Below are 14,096 nucleotides of genomic sequence, written 5' to 3'. Positions count from 1 at the left end.
TGTGTAACTGCAGGCTGGTGAGAGAGGTGACGGGCGTTAATGTGAACATGCGGGTGGGCATCCACAGCGGGCGCGTTCACTGCGGGGTGCTGGGCCTGCGCAAGTGGCAGTTTGACGTCTGGTCCAACGACGTGACGCTCGCCAACCAAATGGAGGCCGGGGGGAAGGCTGGGTAAGTCCCTCCTACTCCGCCTGCTAATGCAGTGACGTAAGCTCAAGTAGCACATTTAGATTCTAACACGCTATGTGTTTGTAGGCGCATACACATCACCAACGCCACGCTGCAGTATCTCAACGGGGACTACGAGGTGGAGCCTGGATTCGGAGGGGAGAGGAATGCTTACCTGAAGGAAAACAACATTGAGACCTTCTTGGTGCTCGGCTGTAGCCAGAAGAGGGTAAGTGAACGCTCACACACACACACACACACACACACACACACACACACACAAACTTCACACTAGCGCCACATTTCACACAAACAGTAAAATGGCTTGTCACCTGGCGTAGAAGTTGGTTGAAACATTTACCCTGGTGCGTTCTTCCTCACTTCCAGAAAGAAGAGAAAGCTATGATGGCCAAGATGCAGCGAGCACGTGCAAATTCTGCAGAGGGATTGATGCCACGCTGGGTGCCTGACAGATCATTCTCCAGAACCAAGGAGTCCAAAGTCTTCAGGCAGATGGTGAGTTATACACAGGGAGCACTTAGCTGAGCTCATGGCACCTGTTCTTCTTGTCTGTATCCAGTTTCCTGTGTCATTCTCTCCACTCTCTGAAATCATAAATATCCTTCCTTATCATGTAAAGTAGCTGCTAATATTAGAGATTTCTCTCCGGTCTTTCAGGGTCATGGGAACTGTTGTTGGGGCAAAACTTCTTATCAGTACAATTTACACAAACTTTATTTCTTCTCATATAATCTCTAAAAACAATCCTTATTTTGTTAGTCATGGTAGCAGCATGGCTCTAAGTTGATCCTGACTGGAATATCTCAACAGCTATTTCATGGATGCCATTACATTTTGGTACAGGCATTCATGTCCACCTCGGGATGAAGTGTAATAACTTTGGTGATCCTGTGGCGTTTCTTCTAGTGTCATCATAAGGTCAAATATTTGTATGTCCATTAATTTTATTTACAGCCAAATACTTGCAAAACTAATGACATTCTCATGTGCCTCGGCTGTACTTTGAGTTCTTTCTGTTAGATAACTGTGCAGAATAACAAAGGAGTGGAGGATAAGCTCTAATGGTTCTTCTCAACATGCAGATAAGATGTTAGGAACTGGATATTCCTGTCTTTGTTCTGTCGTCTGTGCTTTCTAACTCTTTTTTTCAATGTCTCAACAACGGCCACAATATTATTTCCAATTTACTCTCTTACACTAATAAGCAAATAGATAGCAGCATTAATGTTGCTTTGTTTATTTATTACTAGTTAGTTTATTTGTACTCAACCTTCGTAGCACCTCAGTACAGTGCTTGCCTTATTTTTTCTATATTATTGTAGAGTTAGAATAGTTTGCAACTAAAGCCCCCCTGTCAAGACAGACTTGAGAGTAGAGGGGTCTCTGTGCTCAGCGTGATGATGTTTAATGTCTGAGACAGCGGAGCCCGAAATGCAAAAATGCTTACTTATTTAGTGCTCTTTCCTGCTGCACTCTTTGTTAGCATGCTAATACGGTAAAACTATACTATAAACTATAAAACGATACAATAAACATGCCAGAAATGTGACTTGGACTTGAGTCGACTCAAGTCACTGTTTTGGTGACTTGCAACTTGACTTAAGAAAATAAAAGACTTGAGGCTTGACTTGGACTGGGCAGTTAAAGACTCGTGACTTGACTTGAGACATGGTGACTCAATGATTTTTTGAAGTTTATTTTATGTTTTATTTTATTCTTTCTGGCTGTCAATTTTTTTGTCTTGACTTGCCAAGAAAAAATGACTTCAGACTTACTTGAGACTTGGAACAAATGACTTGAGTGTCCAAAACATGCTAAACATTATACCGTCTTAACATCAGCATGCATTGCTTTTGTTAGTATGTTAGCATGCTAACTGTGCCTAAATACAGCCTCACAAAGACTCTGGCAAAATCCTAAAATACCTTCACCTTGAATGAACAAGATGTTCTATAAAATTGAATTGGAGTGTCAAATGTGTAGAGAACTGTTTGTAAGCTAAAGCCCGAAGGAGACAATGGGAATGTGAGAAGAAGTATTGATCTGTGCCCGTCAAACAAACAGGAGTTACAACAGGGCTCCCAGGGATTCTCCCAGTGCATCATTTACTACTGAAGCTAATCAGATGAGGCTGCAGCTGCAGATATTTCTCTTTCTCACTCACTCTCTCTTACTTCCTCCCTCTCTTTATGCCACAAGTCTCATTTTCTTGTCTTTCCTACATTCTTCCCCTCTCCTCCTCCTTTTGTCCTCTGCATCTCAGTGGGTTTGAGCCCTAGGGGGCAAAGAGGGTGTAATTTGAAGCCTCAGAGCATTAATTAAAACATCAGTCTGGCTCTCAGGGATTAGCTGTGCAGATGTCTGAGTCTCTGTCTATTTTTCAGTTGTGCTGTGGCTACACGATAATCTCTCTCTCTTTTTCTTTCCCCCGTTTTCACTCTGTTGTTGTTTTTCTCAGGGCATCGATGAAGCATCCAGCAAAGACAAGTGAGTGTTTTGCCCTCAGTTTTTGTTATCAGTGTGATTTTTTGTTATTATCGGTTGACTGGCAGACTGTCACTGTAGCGGTCTAACTTTAGAGCCCACTGTTGGTTTAAAACAGTCTGATCCAAGCCAGCACTAATACCACTTTAGCTCTGAGTCATCCTGCCTGTCACAGCATAGGCCAACTTCCTCATGGATACAAACACACACCGTGACCAACAGTGACCTATTGTTCCATCTACCTCGCAGCCGCTGTGCTCAGGAGGCCCTGAACCCTGAGGATGAGGTGGATGAGTTTCTTGGACGGGCAATCGACGCACGCAGCATCGACCAGCTGAGGAAAGACCACGTCAAGAAGTTCCTGCTCACCTTTCAGACCGCCGACCTCGAGAAGAAGGTTGGTGTTTGATTGGAGCCACCGTAACTCCTTGTCAAGTAAACTTCCTCTCTAATTGAGCAGCAAGGAAACTTTTTTCTCTTTGATTTTCTGTTTCCAGTACTCCAAAAAGGTCGATGATCGTTTTGGGGGATATGTGGCCTGCACACTTCTCGTTTTCTGTTGCATCTGTTTCATCCAGATTATAATTTTCCCAAAGTAAGTCACTCTTTCCGATAAGTTGCCTTTCCCAGTTTCCCAGTTATACTGAATTGTGGACAGGAAATGTGGTTGTGATTAGTTTATGAGGAGTTAATGAGAGTTATATATCCTAATGAGCCTGTTGTCTTCTCTTCCGCAGAACACCACTTATGCTCGGTCTTTACATCAGCATCTTCATCATCCTCGCCAACATCCTCTTCATCTGTGCCATCTACTCCTGCATCAAAGTGAGAAACAGAGGCCCTTCGCCACTCATATGTTTTCTCTCGCAGACATCTTCAGATAAGAGTCATTATCATATGTCTTCAGCCAGCATCACTAATGGTATTAACTCTCTGTTATCTGCTGTGTGTGTTCAAGCTCTTCCCAGATGCCTTGCAGACTGTAACCAAGAAAATAGTCCAGTCTCGTGCCAACAGCACACTGGTGGGCGTCCTCACCATCCTCCTCCTCTTCATTTCTTCCTTTGCTAACATGGTAGGGACTACAGCACTTCATTTTGTCAGTTTTGTATCATGTAACGTGTTGTTTCAAATTTGCCACCACAGTGACATAAGGGAAGAGGTTAGGTACAGTATCTGCCTGAGCACCATCTATCTGTCCTCCCATTCATCTATCACACTTCTTCTCTGATTTCTGATGTTTACTGACATTATGTAAACCTATTTAGTACTGCTATGTGTATGAGGCGATCAAAACAATCTTAATGCAGGCACATGCGGGTGTATGCCAAATTACAGATGAAGAAACAAACAACAAAAGTGTTAAAACTCATCGAAAGATAAAAATCATGACAGTTGTCACTACTGACCCACGTCTGTGCATCAGCAAAACATACAAATGTGCCTACTGTGCTTTTTAAACGATGGTATGTAGCCACAAAAGCGATAATGTGGCTATGGTTTAGCAAAGTTTTTACTGTATATTTTTAAATGTTTCCTTTATTTGCACACACATAAGATTGCATAAAATTTTGATAATGAAAAGATATGACAGGTCAAGTCAAGTTAAAGTTTATTGTAGCTCAATATCACAAAGCACGCCTCAAACAGCTGTCTAAGTAATAAAAAACAACAAATAAGCATACATTTCGCTCAATGTTTGCTTAAAACGCTAAATCATAAGAAAGGCATTAAAGGCGACTGTATTTACAATAAAATAATACATTAAACATTATCAAAATCTTAACACGTACTGATGTCAGAACAGCACAAATACAAGAACACACACATACTGTATACAGAAAAAAGTGTGCCCACAAAGGCTAAGTTAAAGTTGGATTGCAGTATTTAGGGCCGACTAACTGAGGTTGAAGGCTGATGCGAAGAGATGTGTTTTAAATTTACTTTTGAAAGAGTCGACCAAGCTAGCCTATTGAATTTGGGTGGAAAGACGATTCTGAAGAAGAGGGGCTTGGTAAGGTGAAAAAGGCTTATGCAATGGATCCTTTATAGAAAAATATAAAACAATAAAAAAATTTATATAACATAATTTAGGAAAATGCAACAAGAAGCACACACAATAAGCAGAAGAATAACCAATCAACAGACAATTATTCAATAAAAACAAAGAAATACCTGAATGAATTTCAGAAAAACAAAAAAACTATGTTTTACTACACATAAAAGAAATACTGAGACATCACAAATTAAATGTGATGACAATTTCTGTATCTGTTGCGCGTTATAATTCTTTAAGATATTAATCTGACTGCTGCCGGTCCAGGAGGGGTGTCGCCTTGTGTGCCACTCATTGTTCGTGCTCTGTAGCTGTTTTGTTTTGCTGATCCACTTGTATGATTGGCTGCCTGCAGGGTTGTTTCAGCCTGTGGTTGCTCATTGTCACACTCCAACATCATTCTAGCCAAATTAGATTTCACAGGGACTTATTCAGCGGCTTGTTTGCTCAGTTCAGCAGCTGCTTTCTGCATTTCTGTACTGTATAGTCTCAGTATGCTCATCCTTTAGACTCTTTGTCTGATTAATGTATTTTTATAAATTTCATTGACAGAAAAATGAGGATTATTTCTTGGATTAAAACCAGCAGGTTATTGAAAGATGTAATAACTTTGATGTGATTAAAAAGAAAAATACATTATTTACACCAGAGACTGTATTTCAAATGTAAAATGTCCTGCTCAGTACATATCTAGGTCAAAATTCTTTAAAGGGGCTCTATGAAGATTTGGAGAAGAAATTCAAACTCAGAATTTTAATATTTACAATATTAATGAGGTAATAATACAAAATAAGTGAATAAACAAGCTGTTCTCAGAGGAAATTAAGGTCCCCAGAACACTGTTTGAAACTAGAAAGGTGGCAGGGTCCGCCAAATATAAACAAAGTGAAACAGTATGAAATTGTGTTCAATCAATCAATCAATTTATTATTTAAAGTGCAAAATCACCATGGTACATGGTCTCAATACACTTTACAATAATGTTGTCCTTTAAGGTCAGTTTGTTTATTCAGTTTAATTGTGAAAACAAAGAGAGTTTCCTTGTTTAGTTTGTTTAGGCATAAACATTTAAAAAAAAGAAAGATCTTTCTCTCCTGATTAAAATTTCTTCCCCAAAACTCCATAGTGCACCTTTAATTACAGATAAGCAACAGATCCTTTATTAAAACAAATGCAAAATACAAATATATAATGTACATAATATACATACAGGTAACTCTCAAACATGGATGTTTCTCTTGGCCTCATAAACCGGTATCTTCCTCACTTATCCCTGCTTTTTGCATGCATAAACCCATTATCAATCGGGCTCTACTGTCATTTGATAGGGATAAAAAATATTTCCATGTTTAACGATTGTAGCTCTCTGTTTGCAGCATTACATTTATGTGTTGTTTCACCCTTACTTGCTGGCAGTTAATTGACAGACTGTCTCCTTCCTCCCTGCCAGTTTACTTGCAGCAGAGAGAATCTGAAGGAGTGTTTGGAGAACGAGCTGAACACAACCTCAGTGACTCGCTGCCTGCTGCACAACCTGACCAAGACCGCAGAGGACGGTCTGATGCTGTGTTTCAGCCAGGTCATGCCCTGCCATTTCCCTGAGGTCAGTCTCAGAACATTTTAGCATGTGTGTGTATATTATTTAGATGAAAAGTGTGGGCCTACGTGGTCATGTACGTGTGTGTTTTTCTGTGTGCCTGAAAAGAATGTTTGAATATTCACCTGACCTTCCTCCTCCTCCTCCTCCTCGTCCCTCGCTGCCTCCTCTCTGCTGCAGTATTTCAACTACAGCGTACTGCTGACCCTGCTGGCCTGCTCCGTGTTCCTCCACATCAGCAGCATAGGGAAGCTGGCTCTGATGTTGTTCATCCAGCTCACTTTCCTCCTGCTGGTGGAGTGGCCTCAGGTGGCCCTGTTTGACAACGCAGACCTGCTGGTCAACACCCTGTGAGTCCCCTGCCAGGAACACACACACACACACACACACACACACACACACACACACACACACACACACACACACAATCCCTCCTTTTACAATTCTCAAGTGATTCATTCAGCTCTCGTGTCACAATACCATGGTTCAGGTTGGACATGGCCTACTTTTTAACGATAAGGTTTAGATTGTAAAAGACCTACTTTCTCGTGTACCACTTGTGCTCTAATCCTATTTTCTGAAAATGTTCTTGTTTTTTTTGTCCTCAGGCAACCATCACCTGTTAATGATTCTTTACTACACTACTATTTGTTTTGTACTGCCTGATTTCAGTGACTCATATGGTTTGTAGACATTGATTTCTCTTTTCTGTTTTCCAGGCCCAGTTTAAATGAAACTGCAGAACAGTGGTAAGGAGCATTCACTTTTTTGTGTGTTTTAATGCGTGTCAGGTTGCGTACATTTTACTCCCATGCAAGATAATGATTCACTCCTCTTTCCCTCCTCAGCCTGGAGGGCATGACCAAGGTACCCTTAAAGGTCATGACCCCTGTAATCCTGACAGTGTTTGTTCTGGCTCTCTACCTGCATGGCCAGCAGGTGGAGTCCACCGCACGCCTTGACTTCCTCTGGAAGCTGCAGGTAAATGAAACAGTTTGATGCATAAAAAGGGAACAAAACTAAAGCTATTAGGGAAAGAGATGACTAGTTCCTCTATATAATTCAAAGACAAAATCAAACAAACATCTGTCAGGTGCTCCTGGAAGTAGGGAAGTACTTATATAGTACTTCAAAGAAGGCAAACCAGGCGGTCCAAATATGAGAAAATCTAACAGACGAGGAAGAAAATATTAAAATCGTGTAATATAATGGCTAAATCAATAAAAAAAGCCAACATGTTCTGGCCTGTGTAGGTCTTTAAAAAACAGTCTATGTAGTAGCAACAGGCAATCACATGACCCAGATAATCACCTCAACTTGAGGTGAGATTACACAGAAATATTTACATGTTGATAACTAGGGACCATCTTGCGATGTGATCACAACAGCTGCAATTCCCATCATCATGACTGCTCAGTAGTTATTACAACATTGCTACATGAGTACTCTGTACTCACCTACCTTCAAACTCGGCCTTCATTTTGATCTCAACTACATACCTGTAAAGTTTTGTGACTGCATCTTGCAGGGATGTGACGCTTTCGCGCTGACAAATCTGTCCACAGAGAGTCAGACGGACATATAAACACCTGACAAAGTACTCAAAACTCATTCATATTACAATAGCTTATGAGAGTATGAAGAGGAGAGTTTGTACTGAGACTAAGCAAACCACATCTCTCCTTGTCCCTCCTCAGGCCACAGAGGAGAAGGAGGAGATGGAGGAGCTGCAGGCGTACAACCGCCGCCTGCTCCACAACATCCTGCCCAAGGACGTAGCCGCCCACTTCCTTGCACGGGAGCGCCGGAATGACGAGTTGTACTACCAGTCGTGTGAGTGTGTCGCTGTCATGTTTGCCTCCATCAGCAACTTTTCTGAGTTTTACGTCGAGCTGGAGGCTAACAATGAGGGAGTGGAGTGTCTCAGGCTGCTCAACGAGATCATCGCTGATTTTGACGAGGTGAGAAGAAAGGATGAATGCAAATCAACAGTTGTTGTTCTGCCAAGCGAGTGCTGCTTAGTTTGTCTTATGTCCTCTGCTTATGCACCGTTTCGTCTCTAGATCATCAGTGAGGAGAGGTTCCGTCAGCTGGAGAAAATCAAGACTATCGGCTCCACCTACATGGCAGCCTCTGGCCTCAACGACTCCACCTATGACAGAGAGGGCCGTTCACACATCCTGGCTCTGGCTGACTACGCCATGAGGCTTAGGGAGCAGATGAAATACATCAACGAGCACTCCTTCAACAACTTCCAGATGAAGATAGGTAAGCCTGGAAGGTGGTGGAGAAACATTATCTGATAATCTTCTTTCGGTTGGCATCTGTTTAAAGAAAATCATTTTCCCGGTCAAAGGAGAGCTACAGTAATCTACTTCCTAAGAAACAGCAGTGTAATTGAGTTAACATGATGGAGCTAGTATGATGTAACACAGTGAGGTAATTTGTTCTCAGGGTTGAACATGGGGCCAGTGGTAGCAGGGGTGATTGGAGCCAGGAAACCCCAGTATGATATCTGGGGGAACACAGTGAACGTGGCCAGCCGGATGGACAGCACAGGAGTACCAGACTTCATCCAGGTACTTGAACATTTCACAGTTTTAGTTATCATTAAAGGTCCCATGTTGTAGAAAGCAAGTTTTCCATGTCTTTTTAGATTATAAAGCCTGCACTATGCGCCTTCAAACAAGCCGTCAGGACTTCCCTCAGCAATGCCCGCAGTTTGTCCGCAGTTTGTCTGCGGTTTGGCGGTGACTGCTCAGTCCTGTAAGACCTGACGAATCAGAAGAGACTGAGTTTTTAAGAAGGTGGGCCTTGAAGAGACGGGCATGCAAACAGAGCGTGAATAGTGCTGCAGCAATGGACAGTGTGAGAAAAATAATGTATTTTTTAACATTAAAACATGTAAACATTTTCTAGTAGACACCCAAAATAAAAATATGAACCTGAAATTGAGAATGATATGACACCACTGAAAAGATGTCTCTTGCATAAAACTGGGCTGTCGTTCCAGTAGGAAGACACAAATATTTTTTTTGAATTGGCGCTACATGACCAGAGAAAACAGAGAAAGGGGGCAGTGGTATTCCCTTTTGTTCAAAAGGTAGAAAACCTAGAACAACCAGAATGCATTGTGTCGTACAGGACCAATGAAAACTCACGCTGATGGGTGACGTACTGCGAGGTCGGCCATGCTTGGCCTCTGCTTGGAGTCTGTTTTGAAATAGGAAACAGTAAACAGGCCAGGTCAAAACAAACAACATCACATCAACATCTGAAAACATTTTGGGGGAGAAAAAGACAATGAACAGGATCATGGTTCATATTTTATCAGCACTGCCTTGTTTTGCATTTTAATCTACATTTTTTCAGTGTCTGTTTTCACAATACAGAAACATGAGAAATGGCGGTGACTTATGCTAAAATATGTTTCTTAAGGCATTTTATGTGAGAAATAGGTAGTGTAGAGACAGGATGATCTGACTATACTCTCTGTGTGTCTGTAGACCAGCGGTGACAAATTGTGGAACATAATCCGTAGTTGATACAACAGTCCTAAACAGTCCTGCCTTTTGCCAGCAAAAACATATTGGGGCTCTAGGTGCAGTCAAAATGGAGTGAAGTTTACCATTGTTCATTTGTGGTGATTCAAATCTGGTTTAAAAAAAAAACTGCAAGCTTCCAGTTTTGGTAAATCTTCCAACACAGAATACTGATCTAATTTCTTAGAAATTAGTCATCACGCTGTCTGTAGTTTGTATCAGTGATGTTTATTCATACCCAGACTTGTCTTTCCTGAAACTCATATAGATACCAGTTCTACGAATACAATCAAACAAGTCTTACAGCGCAATGATTCAGATCCAGACATCTGCTCTGCAGGAGTGCCCCAGAGCAAAAATCCCTGTCAGCACGGACATGCGAAACAGAGCTCTCGTTTTCCTCTGGAGGAGGACAGAAAGATAAATATGAATTCCCCACATTGTTTTCATCTTCAAAAGGGGAACCAGTAGTAAACAGCCCTTGCATGTTCCTCTGAGAGACAGTGTCAGACCTGTTAGTTAAGGACAACATATTTCAGCATCTCATTCATGGATATAAATAGTCGATGTTAACACTCATTTTGAAACGTGTTAGCCTAGCTGAGAGCTGTGGTGAGATTATTTGCACCAAATGACAGAAATTAGTTGGCTGCTGCAAAGATTACAGTCAGAACAATGCCGCCATCTGTTGTATAGAATGAGTCACTGCAAATCAAATTGTCAAACAGTGGGACGGCAACAGATGATGATTGCCATTCTCAAATAATCTTTTGATTTTTTTCCTTCTGTTTTTTTGATAAATACATTAAATTCTTAGTCTATGAAGTGCTGGAAAAATTAGAAAAAATGCCCATCAGATGATTCAATCTACAGTCCAAAACCCAAATATTCAACTATATGAAAAAGAGAAAAGCTGAAAATTCTTACCTTTGAAAAGCTGGAACTAGTGAATGTTTGACATTTACTGTATGCTTGATAAATAACTTAAAGGAGACATGCTCATTTTCAAGTTCATCATTTTATTTTGGGTCACTACTAGAATAGGAAAAAAAATCGCATCAGTTTTCTCATACAGCAGCACTGTATTCCCCCAATGTTTGAGATGCTCTGTTTTAGCTTCTGTCTCTTTATGGCCCACCTCCTGAATACCCAGTCTCCTCTGATTGGTCAGCTCACCGCCCACCATGTCTCCGGTTGGGTCCGTCATGTTTTGAGCTTCCAGTAAGCTTCACTTGTACCGTGAATGTAGGCATAAATTATGCAAATGTGCGACATTGTGACGTAATGTGATGTCACAAAGTCACAGAATTAAAGGCAGGACTTCTGACGAGGCAGTTTTCTGTGGGAGAGAGGAGCCTCTGTTGATGGACTTTTTAACTTTCAAGACCTTTTACATGCACAAGAACTTATACAAAACACTGAGGGAAAGGGAAAAAATGAAAAAGCATAATAAGTCTACTTAAAACTATAACGATTGTCATGAGATTATTGTGGACAAATTTTCTGACGATGTACTATTTGTTTCATTACCGATAGATAAATCAATCTATTTTGCTTTACTTGTATACAAAATGCAACTTTACTTTTTAAACCTTTTATCTATATAAATATCCCATGCCTTCATCAAAGTCACTGTAGGGACATTATTCAATATGAAACTGGGACAGACAGTATTTCTCTTCGGAAGGGTTTAGTGTCTCACATCCTGAGTGTCAAATTTCCGTGTCCTCTCTTAGGTGACCACAGACCTGCACCACGTGCTGGTCAACAACGGATACCAGCTGGACTGTCGAGGTGTTGTCAAGGTGAAGGGGAAGGGCGAGATGACCACTTACTTCCTCACCAGCGGCCCCCCAGGCAGTTAACAACGGAGAGGCCGACCGCAGCGTGACTCCCACTGCACTAACAAGACAGAGACTGCAGAGAGGCTGAGTGGTCAGCTCGGCGATAAGCACCGAAGCGCGGTGCGAACACACTGGGGGACAGGAGACAGTCGACGCATACGAGCTCGGCCTGTCTGTATGTTGTCACGTACTCAGATGCACACATGTAGGACCGTGTTTGAAGATGCTCGAGAGATCACGAAGCCCAGTTGCCTTAGAACGGAAGTGGCTATGCTTGTGTTTATGAGCAATAGTACAAGTATTTCATCTGGAGTCGTTATTTATTTTCATGCAGATGGATTTTTGTGATGACCTATATATATATATATACATATATACATATATATATACATATATATATACATATATATATATATATATATATATATATATATATATATATATATATATATATGTATGTATGTATATATATAAATATATACATATACATATACATGTATATATATATATAAAAAAAAAAGACTTAAAGGAAAATATGCAAGGACAGCATGAAGGATGAAATGACCAAAGAACAAATGTTTGATATGAAACACACACTAATGATTCAGTTTGAAAGTACAGTAACTTTGAGTAATTTATTCAGTTTTGACAACAAAGGCCACGGTAACGTCACTGTCGTTGATAGTGACAAACACTTTTTTTTGTTATGGACTTATTCATGAAGGAGAACACGCACACATACAGTACGCAGATAGAAAACACAATAACCTTGGCTTGGACTGGCTGTGTTTCTTATCAGGGCCTTCTTTGTTTCTTCCAGCCTGTGATTAGCCACAGTCTGGACACAAGGCTGTTTGTTGTTCACTGAAATGTACGATTGATTACGCGCTCCTTGCAATGTATTTTTGGTTCAAAAGTACAAAATGAAGGAAGAGCAGTTGCGTTAGTATCACGGTACTGAAGAGAGATTGTTAAACTGTTATGAAACATTTTATATAAGTGTGTGTGAGTACGGTATGTGTGGGTGTTTGGGTGTGTGTGTGTATGGGTGTGAACACACGTAGCTGAATGCTGATCTTTATCTATAAAGGGGCATACTGTAACTTTTCACTGTGAGGTTTTTATGATACTGTATGACAATGCTTTCTTGCCAAACTGGTTGCTGCGAGGCATGTTTTATATTATTCTTTGGAGTTGTGTGCCCATTCCTGATTTCTTGTGTCAAAATGATCCTTTGGAGAGAATTATGTCTACTGCGCCTTTTACTGGACTGTGATTCTGACTGATTTCATTCCAGACCTAAATAAGCAAAAGCCTAAGAAACGTATATTTTGGATTGTGTTAAACAAGTGAGCTGGTTTCCTGACAGCTTCGGGATTAACTGTATGCAGGATTTCTCCGTCTGCTCACAAATATTGCCTTGAGATTATGCAGTTCCAAGGTCCACATACTTCATGGACCACAACTTTACACAACAGTATTTGACCCTAGCTGGTTGTATTTGGCACATGGAGGATTGAAAAACCCCCAAATTAATAATAATATGAATGTATGTCATGATGAATATGAAACTACTACTGAAGAAAACCACTCTTTACATTGCCTTTGGTACTGAGGAAGAAACTTAATCATTGAACTAGACGCCCATTTGATTAGACTACAAGCTGGCTGATAAGTGGAGGTGTGTTTTATATTTAGACGAGATGTACACCTGGTGTTGATGTGCTCACTTTTCTGTCTGAGCCTAAAACTGCTGCTTTCATAGGCGGCAAAAAAGATCCTCACTTTCGCTTATCCCTCTCTGTCCTTAAAATGAAAGATCAACGAAACACTGTTGCATTTTCCTTTAAAAAGTGGCAGAAATGAAGAAATAGTGCAATGAATGATCTGATTAATTTCCCTTTGGATAAGAAATTAATAAATGGCTGTTTTTTGCATTGATTGTGTTTATTTGGTTTATTGTTTCTGATAATGCTCTTAGATCTTTACAAAAGAGAACTATGGGACCGCCTACCTTCAATTTGTTCTCATTATCATGTGTTATTAAAGGTGCAATACGTAACAATTGGCCACATGTCAAATTCATTCTCCAAACAAACAGGGGGCAGCACCACCAGAGTAACCGCTAACTGCTGCTATCTGTAGCTGCTGTTAGCTAGTTTGCTCAGTTAGCAGTGCAGCTACAATGATATTAGCTGACTCTGCCTGGACTGGGAGCTTGGAGCACCGAGGGAGTGTTGGCGTTGTTTCCTATGTGATTATCGCCTCTTGAGGTATATAGTGGCATTACAATACAGGACAAGAAGGGGCTAGCTGGCTAGCATGCTAACTTCAGCAGATTAATGCAACACAATACATAGATATCTTTGACATCCTCAAAACT

At 40.8% G+C, this 14,096-nt stretch overlaps 1 protein-coding gene across 1 annotated transcript in view; it reads left to right on the top strand.

The window, feature by feature from the left end:
• Nucleotides 1-12,063, top strand: part of LOC140999318 (adenylate cyclase type 6-like) — a 40,622-nt gene extending 28,559 nt beyond the window's left edge. The window contains exons 8-23 of the mRNA XM_073469664.1: nucleotides 14-172; nucleotides 257-398; nucleotides 557-685; nucleotides 2,649-2,677; nucleotides 2,924-3,071; nucleotides 3,172-3,269; nucleotides 3,412-3,499; nucleotides 3,633-3,749; nucleotides 6,181-6,333; nucleotides 6,508-6,677; nucleotides 7,047-7,076; nucleotides 7,176-7,308; nucleotides 8,025-8,288; nucleotides 8,391-8,595; nucleotides 8,782-8,906; nucleotides 11,606-12,063. Coding sequence (XP_073325765.1) covers nucleotides 14-172; nucleotides 257-398; nucleotides 557-685; nucleotides 2,649-2,677; nucleotides 2,924-3,071; nucleotides 3,172-3,269; nucleotides 3,412-3,499; nucleotides 3,633-3,749; nucleotides 6,181-6,333; nucleotides 6,508-6,677; nucleotides 7,047-7,076; nucleotides 7,176-7,308; nucleotides 8,025-8,288; nucleotides 8,391-8,595; nucleotides 8,782-8,906; nucleotides 11,606-11,734 — 2,119 coding nt within the window. The 3' untranslated portion in view covers nucleotides 11,735-12,063. The remainder of the gene's footprint in view (nucleotides 1-13; nucleotides 173-256; nucleotides 399-556; nucleotides 686-2,648; nucleotides 2,678-2,923; nucleotides 3,072-3,171; nucleotides 3,270-3,411; nucleotides 3,500-3,632; nucleotides 3,750-6,180; nucleotides 6,334-6,507; nucleotides 6,678-7,046; nucleotides 7,077-7,175; nucleotides 7,309-8,024; nucleotides 8,289-8,390; nucleotides 8,596-8,781; nucleotides 8,907-11,605) is intronic.
• The last annotated feature ends 2,033 nt before the right edge of the window (nucleotides 12,064-14,096 follow it).

Source organism: Pagrus major, chromosome 7, assembly GCF_040436345.1.
Source record: "Pagrus major chromosome 7, Pma_NU_1.0".
In the NCBI taxonomy this organism is placed as follows: Eukaryota; Metazoa; Chordata; class Actinopteri; order Spariformes; family Sparidae; genus Pagrus; species Pagrus major.
This window is presented reverse-complemented; position numbering and strand designations above follow the sequence as displayed.